This window comes from Protopterus annectens, chromosome 10.part0, assembly GCF_019279795.1.
Source record: "Protopterus annectens isolate FY-2018-M chromosome 10.part0, PAN1.0, whole genome shotgun sequence".
NCBI lineage: Eukaryota > Metazoa > Chordata > Ceratodontiformes > Protopteridae > Protopterus > Protopterus annectens.
In genome coordinates this window covers 1,664,643,759-1,664,663,772 of record NC_056744.1, presented here as the reverse complement: position 1 = coordinate 1,664,663,772, position 20,014 = coordinate 1,664,643,759, and the positions used below count along the sequence as shown (strand labels likewise).

Genomic DNA, 20,014 nt, shown 5'->3' with positions numbered 1-20,014 from the left:
GCTCTATGCCCATATATAAAGTAACTTTTAACTAAGAACCACCCCGATGAAGAATGCACTACACCCATATATAAAGTAACTTTTAACTAAGGACCACTCTGATGAAGACTGCACTACATCCATATATAAAGTTACTTTTAACTAAGGACCACCCTGATGAAAACTGCATTACACCCATATATAAAGTGACTTTTAACTAAGGACTACTCTGATGAAGACTGCACTACATCCATATATAAAGTTACTTTTAACTAAGGACCACCCAGAAGAAAACTGCATTACACCCATATATAAAAAGTGACTTTTAACTAAGGACTACATCCATATATAAAGTTACTTTTAACTAAGGACCACCCTGATGAAAACTGCATCACACCCATATATAAAGTGACTTTTAACTAAGGACTACTCTGATGAAGACTACACTACACCCATATATAAAGTTATGTTTAACTAAGGACCACCCTGATGAAAACTGCATTACACCCATATATAAAGTTACTTTTAACTAAGGACCACCCCGATGAAGAATGCACTACACCCATATATAAAGTTACTTTTAACTAAGGGCCACTCTGATGAAGACTGCACTACACCCACATATAAAGTTACTTTTAACTAAGGACCATGCTTATGAAGACTGCTATAAAATTAGACACCCAAGTGCTCAGTTGTTTATTAAAAGTATCGGATTTGCTATCCAATTATTTTTTTTATCAATGGCTCATGGTTAACATACACACTGTCTGCTTTTTTTAACCTGAACATCTGATAAGAACACTTTCACAGGATTAATTTATAAACGTATGAAGTACATGTACAGCTAGAAAAAACTTCCAAGTGCTACTGAAATTACTAATGAAAGGAAACAGGAAAATGGAGCATTAATAAACAAACACAAACATAAATCAAGCTGGGTCACTGACAGCTCAGATAGAAACTTGTTTGTTGCTCCAAAAGGCTGCAGACAACATGGCTTCCCATCAACACCATATACAATTCTGGCATCTTCCATTAAACTATTTCTATCTGATCTCCATCCTATGAATGAAGAGATGCCTGAAATTTCACAGTGAGCTCCAGACAGGATCTAGCAAACATCTGCACAAAAAAAGAGGAAATAGCAGATTTCTAGCACTTATGGCCATTTCTATAAATCCACTGTACCCCTTCTTTTCTTGCTGTCCTCAGACACTGCATGCTTAGCTTTTCATTAATTTTAGATCTAAGCCCCCTCATAACTAGCACAGTACACAATGTCAGTAACTTAAGGGAATGGATGATTTAATTATTATACCATGATCTCTAAAAAAACGGCACGCTGATTGGCCAGCGTGTTCGTTTGTAATCGTTATACTAATGGAAAAAAGGTCGTCCGCGCCTTTTTTTTTTCCATTAGTAACTTCTTTTTTTAAATGGTCACAATGTTAAATGGGTTTTTAATATATGAAAAGCTTTAAAATAAAAATAAGCAACGGAGATCTCTGCTATTTTTTTTAATGTTCATAGCATAACAGCTAGATGTAGTGCTTTAAGAAGTCCGAGAAAAGAAGATCTCCGTTGCTTCGCTTAGAGATTTTAATTAATTAATGGTTTTTAAGTTTAAAAACTTGTTGTAAAATAAGCTTAGTTTAAAACTCCTGTATAACTGTGTCCTAACATTTAACAAAGCGAGACATAGCGATACACTCAAAAGATTTTTGCTCCTTGTTCCTCTTTTTTGCCGCAGCCGCCCTTATGTATCGCGGCGCCGCCGCAGTAGTACATCACTGCCGCAGGCCCCGCGGACAGTAAACAAAGGGCAGTAAACAGAAATGCCATTATCAGTTATTTTAAGAAAAGTAACAGTTTAATTTCTTTAATTAATGGTTAGAGTATTTTATTGTCTTACGCCCACAATACTGTGCTATGGACGGTTGTAAGATGACACCGGGCTTCCTCCGACCACCATAATATTCTGCTCATATGAATTTCATTCGGTATTCTAAATTTATTGTTTAATGTACTTGTTTATTTACCATACTTGACACTATCTTATCTGGGCTCAGACTTTACAATGTTGTTCCTTTGTGAATACACCTGTTGGGTGCTGTTCTAACAGGGTCATTAACAATTACCTGTGTCACACCATTTCATTCAAAGGACTGTCATACTTATACAATGGGCACAGTCTGCTGGTCCATGTTATGACTGAAAAGAGTCCTCTACCTGCTGGATTTAGAGACAGAATGGCATTTTGATATACGATTGCACAAGGCTCCATTCTTCCCTTGTTAATGCTACTACTTTCTATCTGTAGTCACCACCCCCTCTCTTTCTTCCCTTATGCCGTCATTACACTGCATTTTGCACACTAAATTTAAAGTATATCACTCACATTCTAAAGAAAAGGTAAGTAATAAACCTTTGGAGTTGGACATGATCTCCTTACCATACCATACAGAATACCAAATTATGCAGTTTTGGTGCAGAATGCGTGTTGTATTCCATTTTTATTTTGTTGATAAGATGACCTCCTGCATTTTTGAAAGAGCTGAAGTTTCCTACCATGACATTATGAAAGACTATACCCACATAGCGCTCAAATAATCAGGGACATATTATAACAGGTTATTTCTTCCCACAATATTCACTTCTCTGGACCTCTGTCTAGCAGGGCGGCTGACATGGTCCGCGGGGTGAATTTCCCATCTCCCAAACAATCATCAAGGTTCCTTTTGAGGAGGGCCAAGGAGGCGCTCTGCTTGACATGTATGGGCAGTCTATTCCAGGGTATGGGGAGTCTCGGGGTCAGGAACCTATCCCTCCAGCATGTTTTAGTCATTGTGATGACAAGGTTTAGATTTCTGGAGTGTGTGGCTCTGAGGGATTGGGATTTCTTTAAGTGGAGCATGTCCAACAGCTCACGGTTTAACATGGCCTTGTACGTTAAGCAGAGATCACCTCTGAGTAGACAATATGTCACAGAGTATAGCTGGAGATTTTTTTTTAGACGGTCAGCATATGGCATCTGCTTTAGGCCTGTGATTCTTTTAGTGAGGTATTTCTGTGGCCTTTCCAGCTGTTGCAGATGTCTTGTGAGGTACATACCAAACAGTGCATTATACTCTATAATGGATCAAATGAGGGAGGAGTACAGTGGGACAATAACCTCCTTTTTTCTGGAAGAAAAGCCCTTAGTGATGAGGTGTGCCACACAGATGGATTTTCTGACTGTTGTGGCGATGTGGTTATCGAAAGTGAGACCACCGTCCACCTGTGTCCCTTAGTGTCTCATCACACTTTCGATATTTAGTGTACTACCACCTATGTGGTAATTAATGGTTCATAGGTTCATACTAGGCTATCTGCCCTAGGGCATTTATAAGCCAAGCCAGAGTGTGTTTGGCTTTCGCCACCCATTTTAAATTAATTTTGCTATGCCCTTTTTCGAGGTTAGTATACTGTGCCTCTGTCTAACAGTGACACAGAAGTGATACCCGGGGTAAACCTACGATCTCCCATCCACTCATCAAGATTCCTCTTGAAGAGAGTCAATGAGGGACACTGCCTAACCTGGACTGGGATTTTATTCCAGAGTGAAGGGAGCCTCTGGGTTATGAATCTGTCCCTCCAGCATGCCCTATTTATTTCAGTGCTGAGGTTCAAGTCTCGCGAGCGCGTAGCTGAATGGGATTTGGATTTTCTGAGGTGCAGCATGTCCATTAATTCCGGGTTGGACATGGCTTTATACGTCAGGCACAGATCGCCTCTGAGCAGGCAGTATGCCACTGAGTAGAGCTGGAGTTTCTTTAACCGGGCAGCATATGGCATCTGTTTGAGCCCTTTGATCCTCTTGGTGAGGTACTTTTGGGATCTTTCCAGTTGATGCAGGTGTCTGGTAAGGTACATCCCAAAAGGGGCATTGTACTCAATTATGGGCCTGATGAGTAAAGAGGCACGATGACCTCCCCTGATCTAGATGTGAATCCCTTCATGATTAGGTGGGCTATATAAAATGTTTTTCTAACCACTTTGGCCACGTGGTTGTCAAATGAGAGATTGCTATCAACTTGGGTCCCCAGGTCCCTAATTACTTCTTCTGTACTTAATGGATTACCACCTATGTGGTAATTTGTGGGCACTTTGTTTTTGCCAAAGGGGATGACTATACACTTTTTGGCATTTAGCTTGAGGCCATGGTTCTGGCACCAGTAGTCTGTTTCAATGAGGCCCTTTTGGAGGATGCTTGTGTTGGCTGGAGAGTCAATTATGGCGCCCAGTTTGCAGTCATCTGCGAACTTGGTCAGCCACAGTCCTTCCGTGTTGACCTGTACCTCCGAGAAATATATACCGAACAAGAGAGGTTCCAGGACTGAGCCTTGTGGGATGCTACTTGTAACTTGTTTGGAGTCTGACATGGCTCCAGCAATTCTAACCATGTGGGTTCTGTCCTTGAGCCAGTTTGCAACCCATCTAACGACATAGGGGTTTATATTTAAGCTGGTGAGTTATCTATAATGCCCGAGTGGGGTATTGTATCGAAGGCTTTTGCGAGGTCCAGGTGGGCTGTGTGGACCACCTTCCCCTCGTCAATGGCCTTGGTGACTGTTTCAAAGAAATCGACCAGGTTTAAGAGGCAGGATCTGCCCTTAATAAAGCTGAACTGTGTAGGATCCGGTGCCTGTAGGTCCCCAATATCTTTATTTATGAGGTCTATGATGATCCTTTCCATAGCTTTGCAGACCAAGCTAGTCAGGCTTATGGGGTGATAGTTTCCAGGATCCGTTGAGGCACCACCTTTGTGGAGAGGGACCACTGTTGCTGTACGCCACTCTTTGGGTACATATCCTGTAGTAAGGCTGAGATTGAACAGTAGTTTTATGTTTGGGTTTAGCTCTTCTTGGAGTTCATGTAGGACGCAGCCCAGGACACCGTCTGGTCCCATTGATGCTGTGTTTTTTGCTTTGGAGAGGGCGGCTCTTATCTGAGCATCTGAGATGTCAGGGGGGCAGCACTCTGCTGGGATAGATATTTGCCCTTTTGGTGGGGAGGGGGTTTGCGCTGAACCTGTCAGCTAGGATGTTGGCAATGTCTGTGGATTCGGTGTATTTTTTGTCATTTTGGACTAATTCTGAGCATATCTAAGAATTCCCACCCAAGTTCCTAACATAACTAAAGAAAGCCTTGTGATTATCCTTAGTGTCCTGTGCAATTTTTCTCTCGAAGATGGCCTTAGACGATTTTATGAGTGCCCGTAGTTTTTTGCTAATACTGATCAGAGATGCCTTCCCTTTTTGGGATTTTGCTCTATCATGTAGTAGCTTCCTCCTTCTATTGTACAGTTTGTTTATGGCTGGGGTCCACCAGACAGAACGTCTGCCTTTGGAGGATTGGGTCTTGGTTTTATTTGGGATTGCATGATCCATGCATTCCTGAAGGTGTTCATAGAATGCATTTATAAAGGATTCTGCGGTCTGGGCCGTATTTTCCACAGGCCCGGGGGCTTTGAAGGATTCCACCTCGGTTTTGAGGAGTGTGAAATTTGCTTTAGAGAAGTTTTTCACTGTGGTTTTCTGGGCAGGGAGTGGGGTCAGGATGTGAATATCCAGTGAGATTAGTTTATGGTCTGATCTTACCAGTGAGGAATACACTTCTGGTCTGGAGCATAGAGTCCCCATGTTGGTGATGATCAGGTCCAGTATGTTTCCCCTCTTGTGGGAGTGGTAACAAGTTGTTCCATAGCATTTGAGTTTATAAATTCTAGGAACCTTTGGGCTAGGGTGTTGAAGCTAGAGTAATGCTCCCAGTCTATGTTTGGGTAGTTGAAGTCGCCCAATATAATGGTGTTTGGAGAGACCTTCATATTTTCCAGTGTTCTCAGGAAGGCCGAGTGGGGTTCCTGGGTTTGGGAGGGTGGTCTGTAGCAGGCTATAAACTGGAAGGCAGTTTTACCCACTGTTAGTTGCACATGGATAGTCTCTGATGCTTCGTGCTGTGCCACCAACCTGGAGGTGTGGGTATCTTTGACGAATATTGATACTCCCCCTCCTTTTGTGGTTCGGTCCAAGTTTTCGGGCCGAAAAGCATGGTATGAGGTATAACCTGGTAGTGCTGGGGTGCTCTCGGGAGCCTTGAACCAGGTTTCTGTTACTTCACAGATATCGATGTTCTCCATGCTAAGGACAGTTTCGAGTGTGTGCATCTTGAGGTTTAGACTTCTGGCGTTGAGTAGCATTACTCTTAGTTTCTTATCCCTTGTGATACCTATGGAGGTGGGTTTGTCTTTTGAGCCTTGCCTAAAAAAAGGCACTATGGGGGTAGCAAGAGCCTTTGCCAATATCCAAAAGCCCAGTGGTGACAGGTGCAAGCCGTCCCTAGCAAAGCATCGTGGTTTGTCGAGCATGTCATCCCAGGCTGACAGGCACTGGATCCCCTTTGAATGACACCAATACTTAAGCCAATGGTTGAAACTGATCATCTTGTCTTCATATTGTGGTATCATTCTTGGTGAGGGTAAGATGCTACTCAAGGTCAGGGTCATACCGGCCTGGGCTACATGCTCAGAGAGCTCCTCTATGTCTCTTTTCATGTAGTCCAGGGAGGTATGTCTCAGATCATTCACACCAGCATCGACAATGACTGAGTCATATTTGTACTTGCCTTGGAGTGACCTGAGTGCTTGTGTTATGTGGCGGATCCTATCACCCGACAGGCAGCTCACAGTGACCTTCTTCTTGTTCAGCCTGGTGAGCGGGACGTCAGTGTGCCTGAAGATAGAGTCACCTATTACAAGTGTATCAGGTGTGTTGTTTAGCCTTAATAGTTGTGACTGTTCGGCACACTGGCTTTGTGAGCTATGTGTTGCATGTGTTTTGTTTTGGGGTAGCGGTTGCTTGGGTGTCTGCTTTGGAGGTCTCTGCTGCTTAGGCAGATTTTTATTTAGAGCATCCGAGTATGTTTTTGTGTGTTTATGTGTTTGGTTTGCTGTCGTGGTAGGTCTATGTGAGACTGGAATTGTAGTGAGTGTGGTTTCCTTCTCCTCCTGACTGGTTATGCCAGTACTGAGTTGAGAGAGCTTAGCCTCCAGTTTGGCTATATGGTTGCATCTCTCACATGTGTTGGAATTTGTTGGGAGGAGGAGAGGGTTGTCTGTGTACATGAGGCAGTTGTAACATTGCCTCAAGATTCCCAGATTCACCAGCTGGACCGGAGAGGAGACTGACAACTGACCTTTGGACATGCTAGAATAGTATTGGGAATTCCTTTATAATTGAAAAAAGGGCCAATGGGGAACAAGGTACTCAAGGGGAAGTTTGTGAGGGTGTAGTGCTTTTAATATTTTAGTGCTGACTTAGTGAGCAAGTGTCAGGTAACTTAAATGCAATGTGTTACAGGTAACTTAAATGCAAAAACGACAAACAGTAACTTTCTTTCAAGTGAAACAAGGAAATAAGTACAGTAAGCAATGCAGATATCACTAGGGATCCACAGAAGCGCTGAAAAGTCGCGTTTTAGGTGGAATTAGCGTTTCAGGGAAATAACAAGCATACAAACAAAGCTAGATTCCGCAGGCCTGGATCTAGTCTATGCTACAGGAAACAAGGTGTACCAATTTCAGTAAGAAACAGTTCAAATATGCAGGCACTATAAGCCTTTAACCAGAAAATCCCAGATCAAAAGGGCAGAGTCCAGCCTCTCCTCCCACAAGAGTGCAGACCACGAACCTTCTTAATGTAAAATAACTGGCCTGAAGCCCAAGTGCTTAAACCAGAACTAATACACTTTTAGAATAACAGACACTGAGCCCTCAATCAGCAGTTCCCAACTTAGAAGGATAAGCTACCTGTCCTGCCACCACATTGCAGGCCACAAACCTTCCTAATGTAAAACAACTGGTCTGAAGCCCAAGTGCTTAATCCAAAAGACTTAGAATGATAGCTACACTTAATCAAGCTACTACCAAGCAGTAATAAATACAATTGAATACTTTAAAGAATGCCTGGATTAGTGCTCAAGTTATACAAACAAAGCTAGATTCAGCAGGCCTGGATCTAGTCTATGCTACAGCAAACAAGGTGTACCAATTTCAGTAAGAAACAGTTCAAATATGCAGGCACTATAAGCCTTTAACCAGAAATTCTCAGCTCAGAAGGGCAGAATCCAGCCTCTCCTCCCACAAGAGTGCAGACCACGAACCCTCTTAATGTAAAATAACTGGCCTGAAGCCCAAGTGCTTAAACCAGAATTAATACACTTTTAGAATAACCGACACTGAGCCCGCAATCAGCAGTTCCCAACTTAGAAGGATGTAAGCTATCTGTTCTGGTCTGAAGCCCAAGTGCTTAAACTAAAAGGCTTAGAATGAGTTACACCAAGCAGTAATAAATACAATTTAGTACTTTTAAGATGACACAAAAGCAAAATAAAGTAGGAAGAAATACAAATACAGTAAAAGCAGATAAAAGTTTTTTTTTTTTTTTTTTTTTTAGGTGGAAAGAGAGAAAGGAAAGAGAGAAAGGAGTAGCAGAAACTAAGCTGATTGGCCTTCTCAAATGTTCTCCCTGTACTGGGTAGAATGAGGTAATGACACTAGACTGGGAGGAGGGTCCCAGATCAAATTTACACTAGGGGCAGGCAACTGCAAAGCCACCAACTACTAAAACACTATACCAACAGGGAGGGAGAGTGGGAAACAAATTGCAGTAATGTTTCTCACAGCTGAAAAGCAGCAGTGAGCCTTTAAATGAAAGTTTTAAACAGCTAAAGGAGCCTCTAGAAAAAAGAGTTTAACTGCAACAAGTTATCAGAAACAAACAAATGTTTTTTTTTCCAAAGGGGATAACTATACATTTCTTGGCATTAAGCTTGAGCCCATGGCTCTGGCACCAGGCATCTGTTTCTGTAAGGCCCTTTTGTAGAATATCCACATCATTTGGGGATTCAATAATGGCTCCCAGTTTGCTAGCCACAGTCCCTTAGTGTTGGCCTGTACTTCAGAGAAGTAGATGCCAAACAAGAGTGGTCCCAGGACTGAACCCTGAGGTACTCCAGTTGTCACTTGTCTGGAGCTGGATTTAGAGTTAGCTACTTTTACAGTCTGGGTTCTGTCAGTAAGCCAGTTGGCAACTGTTCTGGTCAGATTACTAAATTCTGTGGTTAATACAGTATTAGAGATGACACAAGAGACCAAGGCTCAAACTTTAGCAATTTTATTTTTAGCTTTTAACAATTAAGGTTTGTGACAAAAAGCAATTGACTAGTCAACATGCAAAAAAAACCTATCACATTAATATGCAAAACCTAACCTATAACCTATCACATTAACAATTATAAAAACTGTTAAATCATGTACTTACAAGCATATGCAAAAAGAGAATCATCTTTGCCACTGATAGGGGGACTCCAAAACTATTCAGTACAGCTATCTGTTCAGTCAAGACAGGGCCGACACTGGCAGGCAATGCTGTATGCTCAGTTCAGGCTCTTGCTTCAATCAGATCCGGATGATGATGAGTTCCAATCTATTGCCAACCTCTGAGCCTTTTATAGGTTTGAGCATGCCATAGGGTCAATAGGTTCAGCTGATGACACCTAAGCTATTAGTTTAATCATTCAGCTGATGACACCTAGGCCCATAGTTTAATCATTCAGCTGATGACATTTAGATCACCAGTTTATTCATGAGCTAATGAACTGTTTTTTAAAACATTACAAATCATTTCCTGAGTTGTCAACAAGCCCCGTAATGTCTAGTTTTATGTCTAGTTTTATACATTACTTCCTCCTTTCAGAAGGCCGTTTGCCCACAAACCTGTGATATAGTTCCTCTTTGAAATCCCCCTCTGTCTGGTAAACAACTTTTAAACTGGCAAACAACTCCAAAGGTTAACTAAAGTTCAGTTATACCAGCATCAGTGTGCAAGGCTTGCCTTTGAAGCATAATTCTTTTAGGTTTCATGTATGTATATAACATCAAGCAGCATATCATGTATTTATTCAATTAACAGCATATCAATCTAACATCAAGCACACCTACAAACACACAGCAGTTCAATGGCTTAGGGCATCAAAGATCAGGTAAACTGTGTGGATCCGTCACAGCAACCCATCGAGTGACGTAGGGATTTATGCCCAGCTGATTCCAGAGTGGGGGATGGTGTTGAAGGCCTTGGCGAGGTCCAGATAGGCTGTGTGGACCACCTTACCCTCATCCACAGCTCTGGAGACTGATTCGAAGAAGTCAATCAGGTTCAGGAGACAAGATCGGCCCTTCACAAACCCAAAGTGGGTGGGGTCCAGTGTTTGAAGGTTGCCAATGTCTTTGTTTCTAAGTTCCATGATAATGCGTTCCATGCCCTTGTAGATCAGGCTCGTCAAACTGATGGGACAGTGGCTCCCACGATTCAAGGTGGATCCCCCCTTGTGGAGTGAGATAACTGTAGCTGTGCGCCACTCAGTGGGCACGAAGCCTGAGGTGAGGCTATGATTAAACATGACACTTGAGGTGCCAGTTCATTTTGTAGTTCATGTAGTACACAGCCTGGGATGTCATCTGGTCCCATGGATGCTGTATTCCTAGCTTTGGAGAGTGCGGTTTCTACCTGTGTGGCCATGATTACTGGAATTTGGCAATCTTTTGGTATTGAGATGGGCCCTTTAGGGGGTAAGTGGGGGGTGAAGTGGTCACTAAATCGATCTGCCAGGATATTGGCAATATCCTTGGGATCAGTATGTTTAATGCCATTCTGTTGAAGTTCAGAGCAAATCTGAGCATTGCCATTTAGATTTTTGACATAACTATAGAATGCCTTGTGGTTGCCTTTGGAATCTTTGGCAATTTTATTTTCGTAACTAGCTTTTGAGGATTTTATGAGGGATCTCAGCTTCTTAATGAGGCTGGTGAGGGAGTTTTTTGCATCCTGGGATTTTCCTCTTTTCTGCAACATTTCTTCCTTCTGTTGTATAGTTTGCTTATAGCAGGAGACCACCAGATTGGCTTCCTTTTTTGGAGGAGAGCATCCTGGTTCTACTTGGGATGGCACGATTCATGCATGAGTGGATGTGCTCGTACAGTGCCTTAGTGTAGGATTCTGCAGTCGAACTTTCAGATCCCATCTGCATGGGTGTCATGAAGTTTGTCACTTCTGACTTCAGAAGCATGAAGTTGACTTTGGAGAAGTTTTTTAAGGAGGTTACCTTAATGGGGGATGGGGGTAGAATGTGGAGGTCAAGAGTGATTTGCTATGAAAGGGTGACCACTGGTGTGGAGCATCTATCTCCCATGTTGGTAATGACCAGGTCTAGGATACTGCAGCCTCTGGTGGGACAATGGATTAGTTGATCCAGGGCATTGGAATTTATGAATTCCAAGAACCACTGGGAAAAGGAGTTGGTACCCGAGTATTTTTCCCAGTTAATGGCAGGATAGTTGAAATCACCCAGTATTAGGGTGTTTGGCTGTATCTTAATATTTAACAGTTTGTTTAGAAAGGTTTAGTGAGAATCTTGGGGCATGGTGGGGGATCTGTAGCAAGCTACAATTTGGATTTCAGTCTTACCTAGTGTTAGCTGCACCTGGAGAATTTCAGATGCATTTTGTAGGGCAACTAGCCTGGAGGTTGTACATATCCTTGGTGAATATGGACACTCCTCCACCTTTAGTGGTTCGGTCTTGGTTTTGTGGCCGAAAAGTGTGGTAAGAGTTGTAGCCTGGTATTGCAGGGGTGCTCTCTGGAGCCTTGAACCAAGTCTCAGTTACTGCACAGATATCGATGTTCAGGGACATTTGTAAACTATTAATACTATTAACTTGAGCCATTGGCAGAATAAAAGACTGTTAATTACTATACATTTTGTGAAATAAAAAAATCTATAACTCCTACTTACTGGCATTATTTATCGAGTATAATTCACCACCTTTCCTCCAAGAGTCAGAGGTGTTAGAAGGGATTAAGAGGGAAAGAGCTAAATTTTGGAGTCTAAATTAGGGACATCCCTGGAAGTCAGGGACAGTTGAGAGGTATATGTACCCATGATGCTTCAGCACCTCATGGATAGGACACTGCATTTTCATAATACATGTATCATTAGGAGTATCTTACTTCTTACAAAGGCAAGTAGTCAAGCAGGTCTAGCAGGTGGGACACTGTACATTGAAAATTAGCATATGTGATGATTTAGTAATGAGAGAGCAACATAGGTAAGAAGCTGCTCTACTAATTAAGTTGTTTTTGATTACCCTCAGTGCTTCACATTTATATGTAAATAATTTAACAATTCTACCGTGACATAATATTGTGAGTATGGTTATAGAGTAAAAACCGAGAAAACAAAAAAGCACAAGTAAATTTACCATGAGAAGTGTAACTGGGAATAAAATGAACTTTAATTAAATGCTGATTCTCAGGTAGTCCCTCCAGTCTTAGCAAGAGCTTCTCCTCATCCTTTCAAAATCTATATATAAATAAGTTGGAGAGATTAGCATAAAGGTTAACTTTTCCTTCAGTCCTTCTATAACATCTCTTATAAGAACAATGAAATGGACTGGTCCATACTCACCCATGTGGTAAACTTGTCCCCAGGCTCCCTTCAGACTGAAATCCAATTGTTATGACTTTACCTAGTTAGGTGTTATTAATGCTGCCACCAAGGGACTCAACACAAGTCATTCTAATTGATTCACTATTTGTTCTGTAGCATGTTACGTATCTTGTTAAGTCTAAGGAAGCCATGTCACACGTGTTGTTAAGTCTAAGGAAGCCATGTCACACGTGTTGTTAAGTCTAAGGCAGCCATGTCACACGCCATGTTAAAGTCTAAGGCAGCCATGTCACACGCCATGTTAAAGTCTAAGGCAGCCATGTCACACGCCATGTTAAAGTCTAAGGCAGCCATGTCACACGCCATGTTAAATTCTAAGGAAGCCATGTCACATGCCTTGTTAGTCTAAGGAAGCCATGTCACATGCCTTGTTAAGTCTAAGGAAGCCATGTCACATGCCTTGTTAAGTCTAAGGAAGCCATGTCACATGCCTTGTTAAATTCTAAGGAAGCCGTGTCACATGCCTTGTTAAATTCTAAGGAAGCCGTGTCACATGCCTTGTTAAATTCTAAGGAAGCCGTGTCACATGCCTTGTTAAATTCTAAGGAAGCCATGTCTCATGTCATGTTAAGTCTAAGGAAGCCATGCCTCATGCCTTGTTAAGGTCTAAGGAAGCCATGTCTCATGCCTTGTTAAGGTCTAAGGAAGCCATGTCTCATGCCTTAAGGTCTAAGGAAGCCATGTCTCATGCCTTGTTAAGGTCTAAGGAAGCCATGTCTCATGCCTTGTTAATAGGTTCATAGGTTCATACTAGGCTATCTGCCCAAGGGCATTTATAAGAGTAGCCCAGAGTTTTGTGGCTTTCGCTACCCCTTTAGTTTGGAGGATACTATGCCCATTATTTTGCTGTGCCTCTGTCAAGCAGTGACACTGAGATAATCCCTGGGGTATATCTGCGATCTCCCATCCATTGGTCAAGATTTCTCTTGAACAAAGCCAGCGAGGTGCTCTGCCTCACATGTACCAGGATTTTGTTCCACAGCATAGGGAGTCTCTGGGTGATGAATCTGTCCCTCTAGCACGTCCTATTAATAACCGTGTCAAGGTTTAAGTCTCCCGCCCTTGTAGTTCTGAGGGATCTAGATTTTTTGAGGTGAAGCATGTTCATCAATTCTGGGTTGGACATGGCCTTGTATGTCAGGCACAGGTCACCTCTGAGCAGACGGTAAGCGACTGAATAGAGCTGAAGTTCCTTCAGTCGGGCAGCATAGGACATATTTTTGAGACCCTTTATCCTTTTGGTGAGGAACTTTTGGGGCCTTTCCAGTTGCTGCAGGTGTCGTGTCAGATACATTCCGAATGGGGCATTGTACTCAATCACTGGTCTGATGAGTGATGAGTACAGGGGGACGATGACCTCCCTTGATCTAGATGTGAATCCCTTCATGATCAGGTGGGCAATGTAGAAGGTCTTCCTAACTACTTTGGCAACGTGAGTGTCAAATGAAAGGTTACTGTCAACCTGGGTCCCCAGATCCCTGATAACCTCTTCTGTGCTTAGTGGATTGCCACCTATTTGGTAGCTAGGGGTTACCTTGTTTTCCCGAAGGATATGACTATGCGTTTTTGGCATTTAACTTTAGGCCATGGCTCTGGCACCAGTTATCCATTTCTATAAGACCCTTCTGAAGGATATCTGTGTCAGATGTGTTCTCAACTATGGCGCCCAGTTTGCAGTCATCTGCAAATTTTGTCAGCCATAATCCTCCTGTGTTTGCTTGTACTTCTGAAAAGTAGATGCCGAACAGGAGAGGGCCCAGGACTGAGCCCTGTGGGACACCACTTGTGACAGGCTTTGAGTCTGACATGGCGCCAGCAACTCTGACCCTGTGGGTTCTGTCACTTAGCCAGTTTGCAACCCATCTTGTGACGTATGGGTTTACATTTAAGCTGATGAGTTTTTCAATGATACCTGAGTGGGGTATTGTGTCGAAAGCCTTTGCCAGGTCGAGGTAGGCTGTGTGGACTGCCTTTCCCTCATCAATGGCCTTGGTGACTGTTTCGAAAAAGTCAACCAAGTTTAAAAGGCATGATCTGCCTTTGACAAAGCCGGACTGGGTCGGATCCAAAGTCTGCAAGTCTCCTATGTCTTTATTTATGAGATCCATTATGATCCTCTCCATAGCTTTGCAGATCAAGCTTGTCAAGCTGATGGGACGGTAATTTCCCGGGTTGGTGGAAGCACCTCCTTTGTGAAGTGGGACCACAGTTGCCGTACGCCACTCCTTAGGCACGTATCCTGAGGTGAGGCTAAGATTAAACAGCTGCCCTAACTGCGGGTTTAATTCCTCATTGAGTTCGTGGAGCACACATCCAGGGACACCATCTGGTCCCATGGATGCTGTGTTTTTTGCCTTGGAGAGAGCAGTTCTCACCTGAGCGTTAGAGATGTTTGGGGGCTATAATTCTCTGGTATACATATCTCACCTTTTGGGTTTGCACTGAACCTGTCAGCCAGTATGTTGGCAATGTCTGTAGGTTCAGTAATTTTTACATCATTTTGAACTAATTCTGAGCATATCTGGGGGTTTCCTCCCAGGTTTCTAACATAGCTAAAGAAGGCCTTATGATTGTCCCTTGAGTCCTTAGCGACTTTTCTCTCAAAATTTGCCTTGGATGATTTTATGAGAGATCTTAGTTTTTTACTTATAATGATCAAGGGTGTTTTCCCTTTTAAGGATTTTGCTCTATCTTGTAGTAGCTTCCTCCTTTTGTTGTAGAGCTTGTTTATGGCTGGGGTCCACCAGACTGGACGCTTGCCTTTGGTACAAAGAGTCTTTGTTTTGTTTGGGATTGCCTGATCCATGCATTCCTGTAGGTGCTGGTAGAAGGCATTTGTAAGTGATTCAGCGGCTTAAGTAATGGTTTCTGCAGTTTCAGGGGCCTTAAAAGAGACCACACTAGTCTTTAGAAGTGTGAAGTTGGCATTTGAGAAGTTCTTCACTGTGGTCTTTTTTATCTCAGGTGGGGGCGGGATGTGGACTTCCAGTGAGATTAGTTTATGGTCTGATCTCACCAGTGAGGGGTATACTTCCGGTGTTGAACATTGTGACCCCATGTTCGTGATGATGAGATCTAGTATGTTATCTCCTCTTGTGGGGATGGTGACTAGTTGTTCTATGGCATTTGAGTTTATGAACTCTAGGAACCTTTGGGCTAGAGTGTTGGGGCTTGAGTAGTGATCCCAGTCTATAGTCGGGTAGTTGAAATCACCTTAGTATGATGGTGTTTGGAGATACATTTATCCCTTCCAGTGTATTCAGGAAAGCTATGTGAGGTTCCTGAGATTGAGAGGGTGGCCTGTAACATGCTACAAATTGCAGAGCAGTCTTGCCTATGGTTAATTGCACCTGGATGGTTTCCGATGCATCATGCGTTGCCACCAACCTTGAGGTGTGAGTGTCCTTGATGAATATAGACACCCCCCCTCCTTTCTTGGTGTTGTCCGGATTTTGGGGCCGGAATGCATGATATGAGGTAAAGCCTGATAGTGCCGGGGTGCTCTCGGGAGCCTTGAACCAGGTTTCAGTCACAGCACAGACATCGAGCCTCGAGTGCGTGCATCTTGAGGTTGAGACTTCTGGCATTGAGCAGCATTACCCTTAGTTTTTTTTTCCTTTTTTTGTGTTCTAGGATGGTAGGTTTAGAATTTGAGCCTTGCCTAAAAAAGGCACTATGGGGGTGGCAAGAGCCTTTGGCAATATCCGGAAGCCCAGGGGTGACAGGTGCAAGCCGTCCCTTGCGAAGCAGCGTGGCTTGTCCAGCATGTCATCCCAGGCAGACAGACATTGGATCCCCTTTGAATGATACCAGAGTTTAAGCCAATTATTAAAGCTGATCATCTTGTCTCTGTATTGTGGCATCATTCTTGGTGAAGGTAGGATACTGCTCAAGGTCAGGGTCATACCTGCCTGGGCTACATAATCAGAGAGCTCCTCTAAGTCTCTTTTCATGTAGTCCAAGGAGGTACGTCTCAGGTCGTTCACACCAGCGTGGATAATGACAGAGTCGTACTTGTACCTGCTGTTGAGAGACCTGAGTGCTTGCGTTATGTGGCGGATTCTAGCGCCCGACAGGCAGCTTATTGTGACCTTTTCCTTGCTCAATCTGGTGAGCGGGACGTCAGTGTGTCTGACTATGGAGTCACCAATGATGAGTGTGTCTGGCATTGTGCTTGGCCTTAAGGGCTGTGACTGTTTGGCACACTGACTATGTGGTCTATATGTTGCATGTGTTGTGTCCTGAGGTGGCAGTTGTTTGGGTGTCTGCTTTGGTGGCCTCTGCTGTTTTGGTAGATTTTTGATCAAAGCCTCCGAGTATGTCTTTGTGTATTTATGTGTATGATTTGAAGTTGTGATAGTACTATGTGAGACTGGGTTTGTGGTGTGTGTGGTTACCTTCTCCTCCTGTCTGGTCTTACCAGTCCTATGTTGAGAGAGCTCAGCCTCCAGTTTGGCTATATAGTTGCATCTCTTGCATGTATTTGTGTTTTGTGGGAGAAGGAGAGGGTTGTCCGTGTACATGAGACAATTGTAACATTGCCTCAATATTCTCAGATTCACCAGCTGAGCAGGAGAGGACACTAGCAACTGATCCCTCGACATGCTAGAAGGAATAGACAAGGACTTTAAAAGACTCCGGGGGATGTGGGTGATTGAAAAGGGGTTTTTGGCTGGTGGGGTACTATGTATAATAAAAGTGCTATATCAAGTAAAAAAAATACTTTAGGAGCAAGTGCTAGGCTTTACAGATTGAGAATAGTCTACTTAGGAATCAAGTAGAGCTGAACTTTTTAGATATAGAATACGCTGGTTAGATTAGCAGTACAGTTCAAGGAAGGCTGTTTTAAGGGAAAATTTGAAGAGTGGACTTTAGGTAGCCCGAATAGTTTAACCTTGATTAACCGCCACTGCTCTTGTGTGCTCCTGTAGCAACTCCGCGCCAAAGCATGCTTTATAGCAGGGGGCTGGAAAAAACAAGAAATGACCCAAAATGGCCAATGAATTACCAGTTACTGTCTCTAACCACTCCTCTGAGGACAAACAGGCAGCTCAGTACTCCCCACTCTCACTGGTGAGTAAAGAAACTTCCCTCTGGCCACACAAGAAAATGGAGGAACACAGGAACCAAATACAAAGCCCAGGGATCAGCAAAATCTGATCACTGGAACAACTAGCTAGGAAAGTTAGGAAAGCAGAAGTATTTTTTTGTTTTTTTTCAAGTTTTTTTACACACACAGACAGAAACTACAGTAAATGCTTGGTTTTTCGACTAAATGCTATCAAAGGCTAGTACAGGTCTAAGGAAGCCATGTCTCATGCCTTGTTAAGGTCTAAGGAAGCCATGTCACATGCCTTGCTAAATTCTAAGGAAGTCGTGTCACATGCCTTGTTAAATTCTAAGGAAGCCGTGTCACATGCCTTGTTAAATTCTAAGGAAGCCGTGTCACATGCCATGTTAAAGTCTAAGGATGCCATGTCACACGCCATGTTAAAAATCTAAGGATGCCATGTCACATGCCAAAAGCAAATCATGGCCAGAGAACTGCATTAGGTTGTATCGGACATGAACCCCCATTTGTATTAGGATATCTGAAACCAGTGAAGCCTCTTTTTCTAATATGGCCTCTAATCTTTTCCACTATACAAGCTACTAACCAGCTAGCATCAGAAGGGTAAGGCAATCTCCCATCTCTCTTTTTCTGCCTGTGTGTGTGTATTTATCTATCCACACTGTGCATTCATGCATGTACACAGATAGGCCAGCTCAGCTTTTATTATACTTGAAAACAGTATGGCAACATAACTCTCAGTGCTAAAGGTTCTCATTCCTTACAAAACTAACTGATTTGTAATTAAGCACTAACAAAAAACAATACTAATGTTAATGTGTAATAAATAAGCAATACACACATCCCAGGTTGAAAATTTAGGAAAAAAATATTAGTACAATCCCTATAAGAACCCTGTTAGTTAAAGTTAGTTATCGCAGTATCCCTTACCTTATACACACTGATTGCCTCGTGCAGGAATACAAAACTGTGGCTGGAATGTCTGGGAACACACAGGACACAGATAAAGGTCTCATCATCCTTACAAAATAACTCCAGTCTCTCTTTATGCTCCGTACAACACTGCTCTGTTCTTTTATTTGTAGCACACAAATTATGCATTGCTTCTTTTTCCCTGCAGTCACTTTCTTGTTTTGTGTATATTCTTGCTTCGCTCCCTGGGATATTTACACCAAATCAACCAGCAATCAGTTCACTATGTTAGTGAAGTCAAGGCTTAAATTCATACCACGTCAGTTTTGTTGTTTTATATCAAATACTGTAAACAGATGACCTCCAGAAATGGCATCTAAATCTAAAATCATTGAGTTATCAAGCAAACAGCAAATAATTTGCCATACATAAACTCCACATACTGCAAGCCACATAACTACTGCTAACCCTTTTTAGTTTCATTTTCAGAGCACAGGAAGTACTATGTGCTGAGAAGTGACCACCTCCTTTTAAAGCAGCAGTGCTGTGAGCTTTTCTAATCAGAGATTAAAAATACTTCACTCTCTAAGTACCTTTTTAGGCAGTCCATTTTAGAAGCTTCTAGTAATTTTTTTCTCAGATTCAAATATCTGAATGCAAGATAAACTCTATTACATCTGTGGGCTAGCTAAACTTGTCATATTTCCCTTTTCTATAATCCCACCTTCTGTGTCTTTGCACGGACACTGTTAGGATTTAATGTCATTCCCACCTTTTAGACAGAATTTTTTCCACCTAGTCCCATAAATATCTACTTTTTTCTTGCTTGCTTTTCCTAGTTAGGGGTCGCCAAAGCAGAACAATGGTGCACAGAATGACTGGCAATGGAGTTTTACGGTGTCATGTTGCCAGCCCAGCACCCAACCTTACACACACACCCCTAGGGTCAGTTTCGAGTGTCCAATCCACCTACAGCATGTCTTTGGGATGTGGGAGAAAACTGGAGCACCCAGAAGAAACCCATTCAACCACAGGGAGGACATGCAGACTCAGTACAGAGGTCACCCAGCCGAGAATGAAACCGGAGAACCTCTTGTGAGGTGCCACGCTAACCGCTGCACCACCAAAGCTGCCCCACAAATATATACTTTGTTTCTACCAGAATAAAATGTAATGTTAATGGCCTTGTCCTAGATTCAGAAACTAAGCGCGATAGATTGAAAAAGGCTTTCACCAGGCTACATTATTTCTGTGATTTAGATGAAGTTTTGTAGCACCTTGAATAATTAAGTCAGTCGGCATGTTATGTCATGCCACAAAGCATTTTAGTAGTTAACCCTCACTCAGCAAACCAGCAGACTTTGTAACCTGATGTTCCTATGATGTCAGGGGGAGCAGCACCAAACTGCTCTGTAAATGTGGAACTAGTATATTTATTTTATTACAAAT

The 20,014-nt window shown here is 42.7% G+C and overlaps 1 protein-coding gene across 2 annotated transcripts in view; it reads right to left on the bottom strand.

Annotated features, from left to right (window-relative positions):
* The window catches only part of LOC122813874 (zinc finger protein 578-like), an 890,730-nt gene that overhangs the window by 222,632 nt on the left and 648,084 nt on the right, over nucleotides 1–20,014 (bottom strand). The window contains exon 1 of one of the 2 annotated variants that reach the window (XM_044086413.1): nucleotides 18,584–19,033. The exons of the other annotated variant lie outside the window; for it this stretch is intronic. Coding sequence (XP_043942348.1) covers nucleotides 18,584–18,754 — 171 coding nt within the window. The 5' untranslated portion in view covers nucleotides 18,755–19,033. Of the gene's footprint in view, nucleotides 1–18,583; nucleotides 19,034–20,014 lie in introns of those variants that run through there. 2 annotated transcript variants of the gene reach the window in all.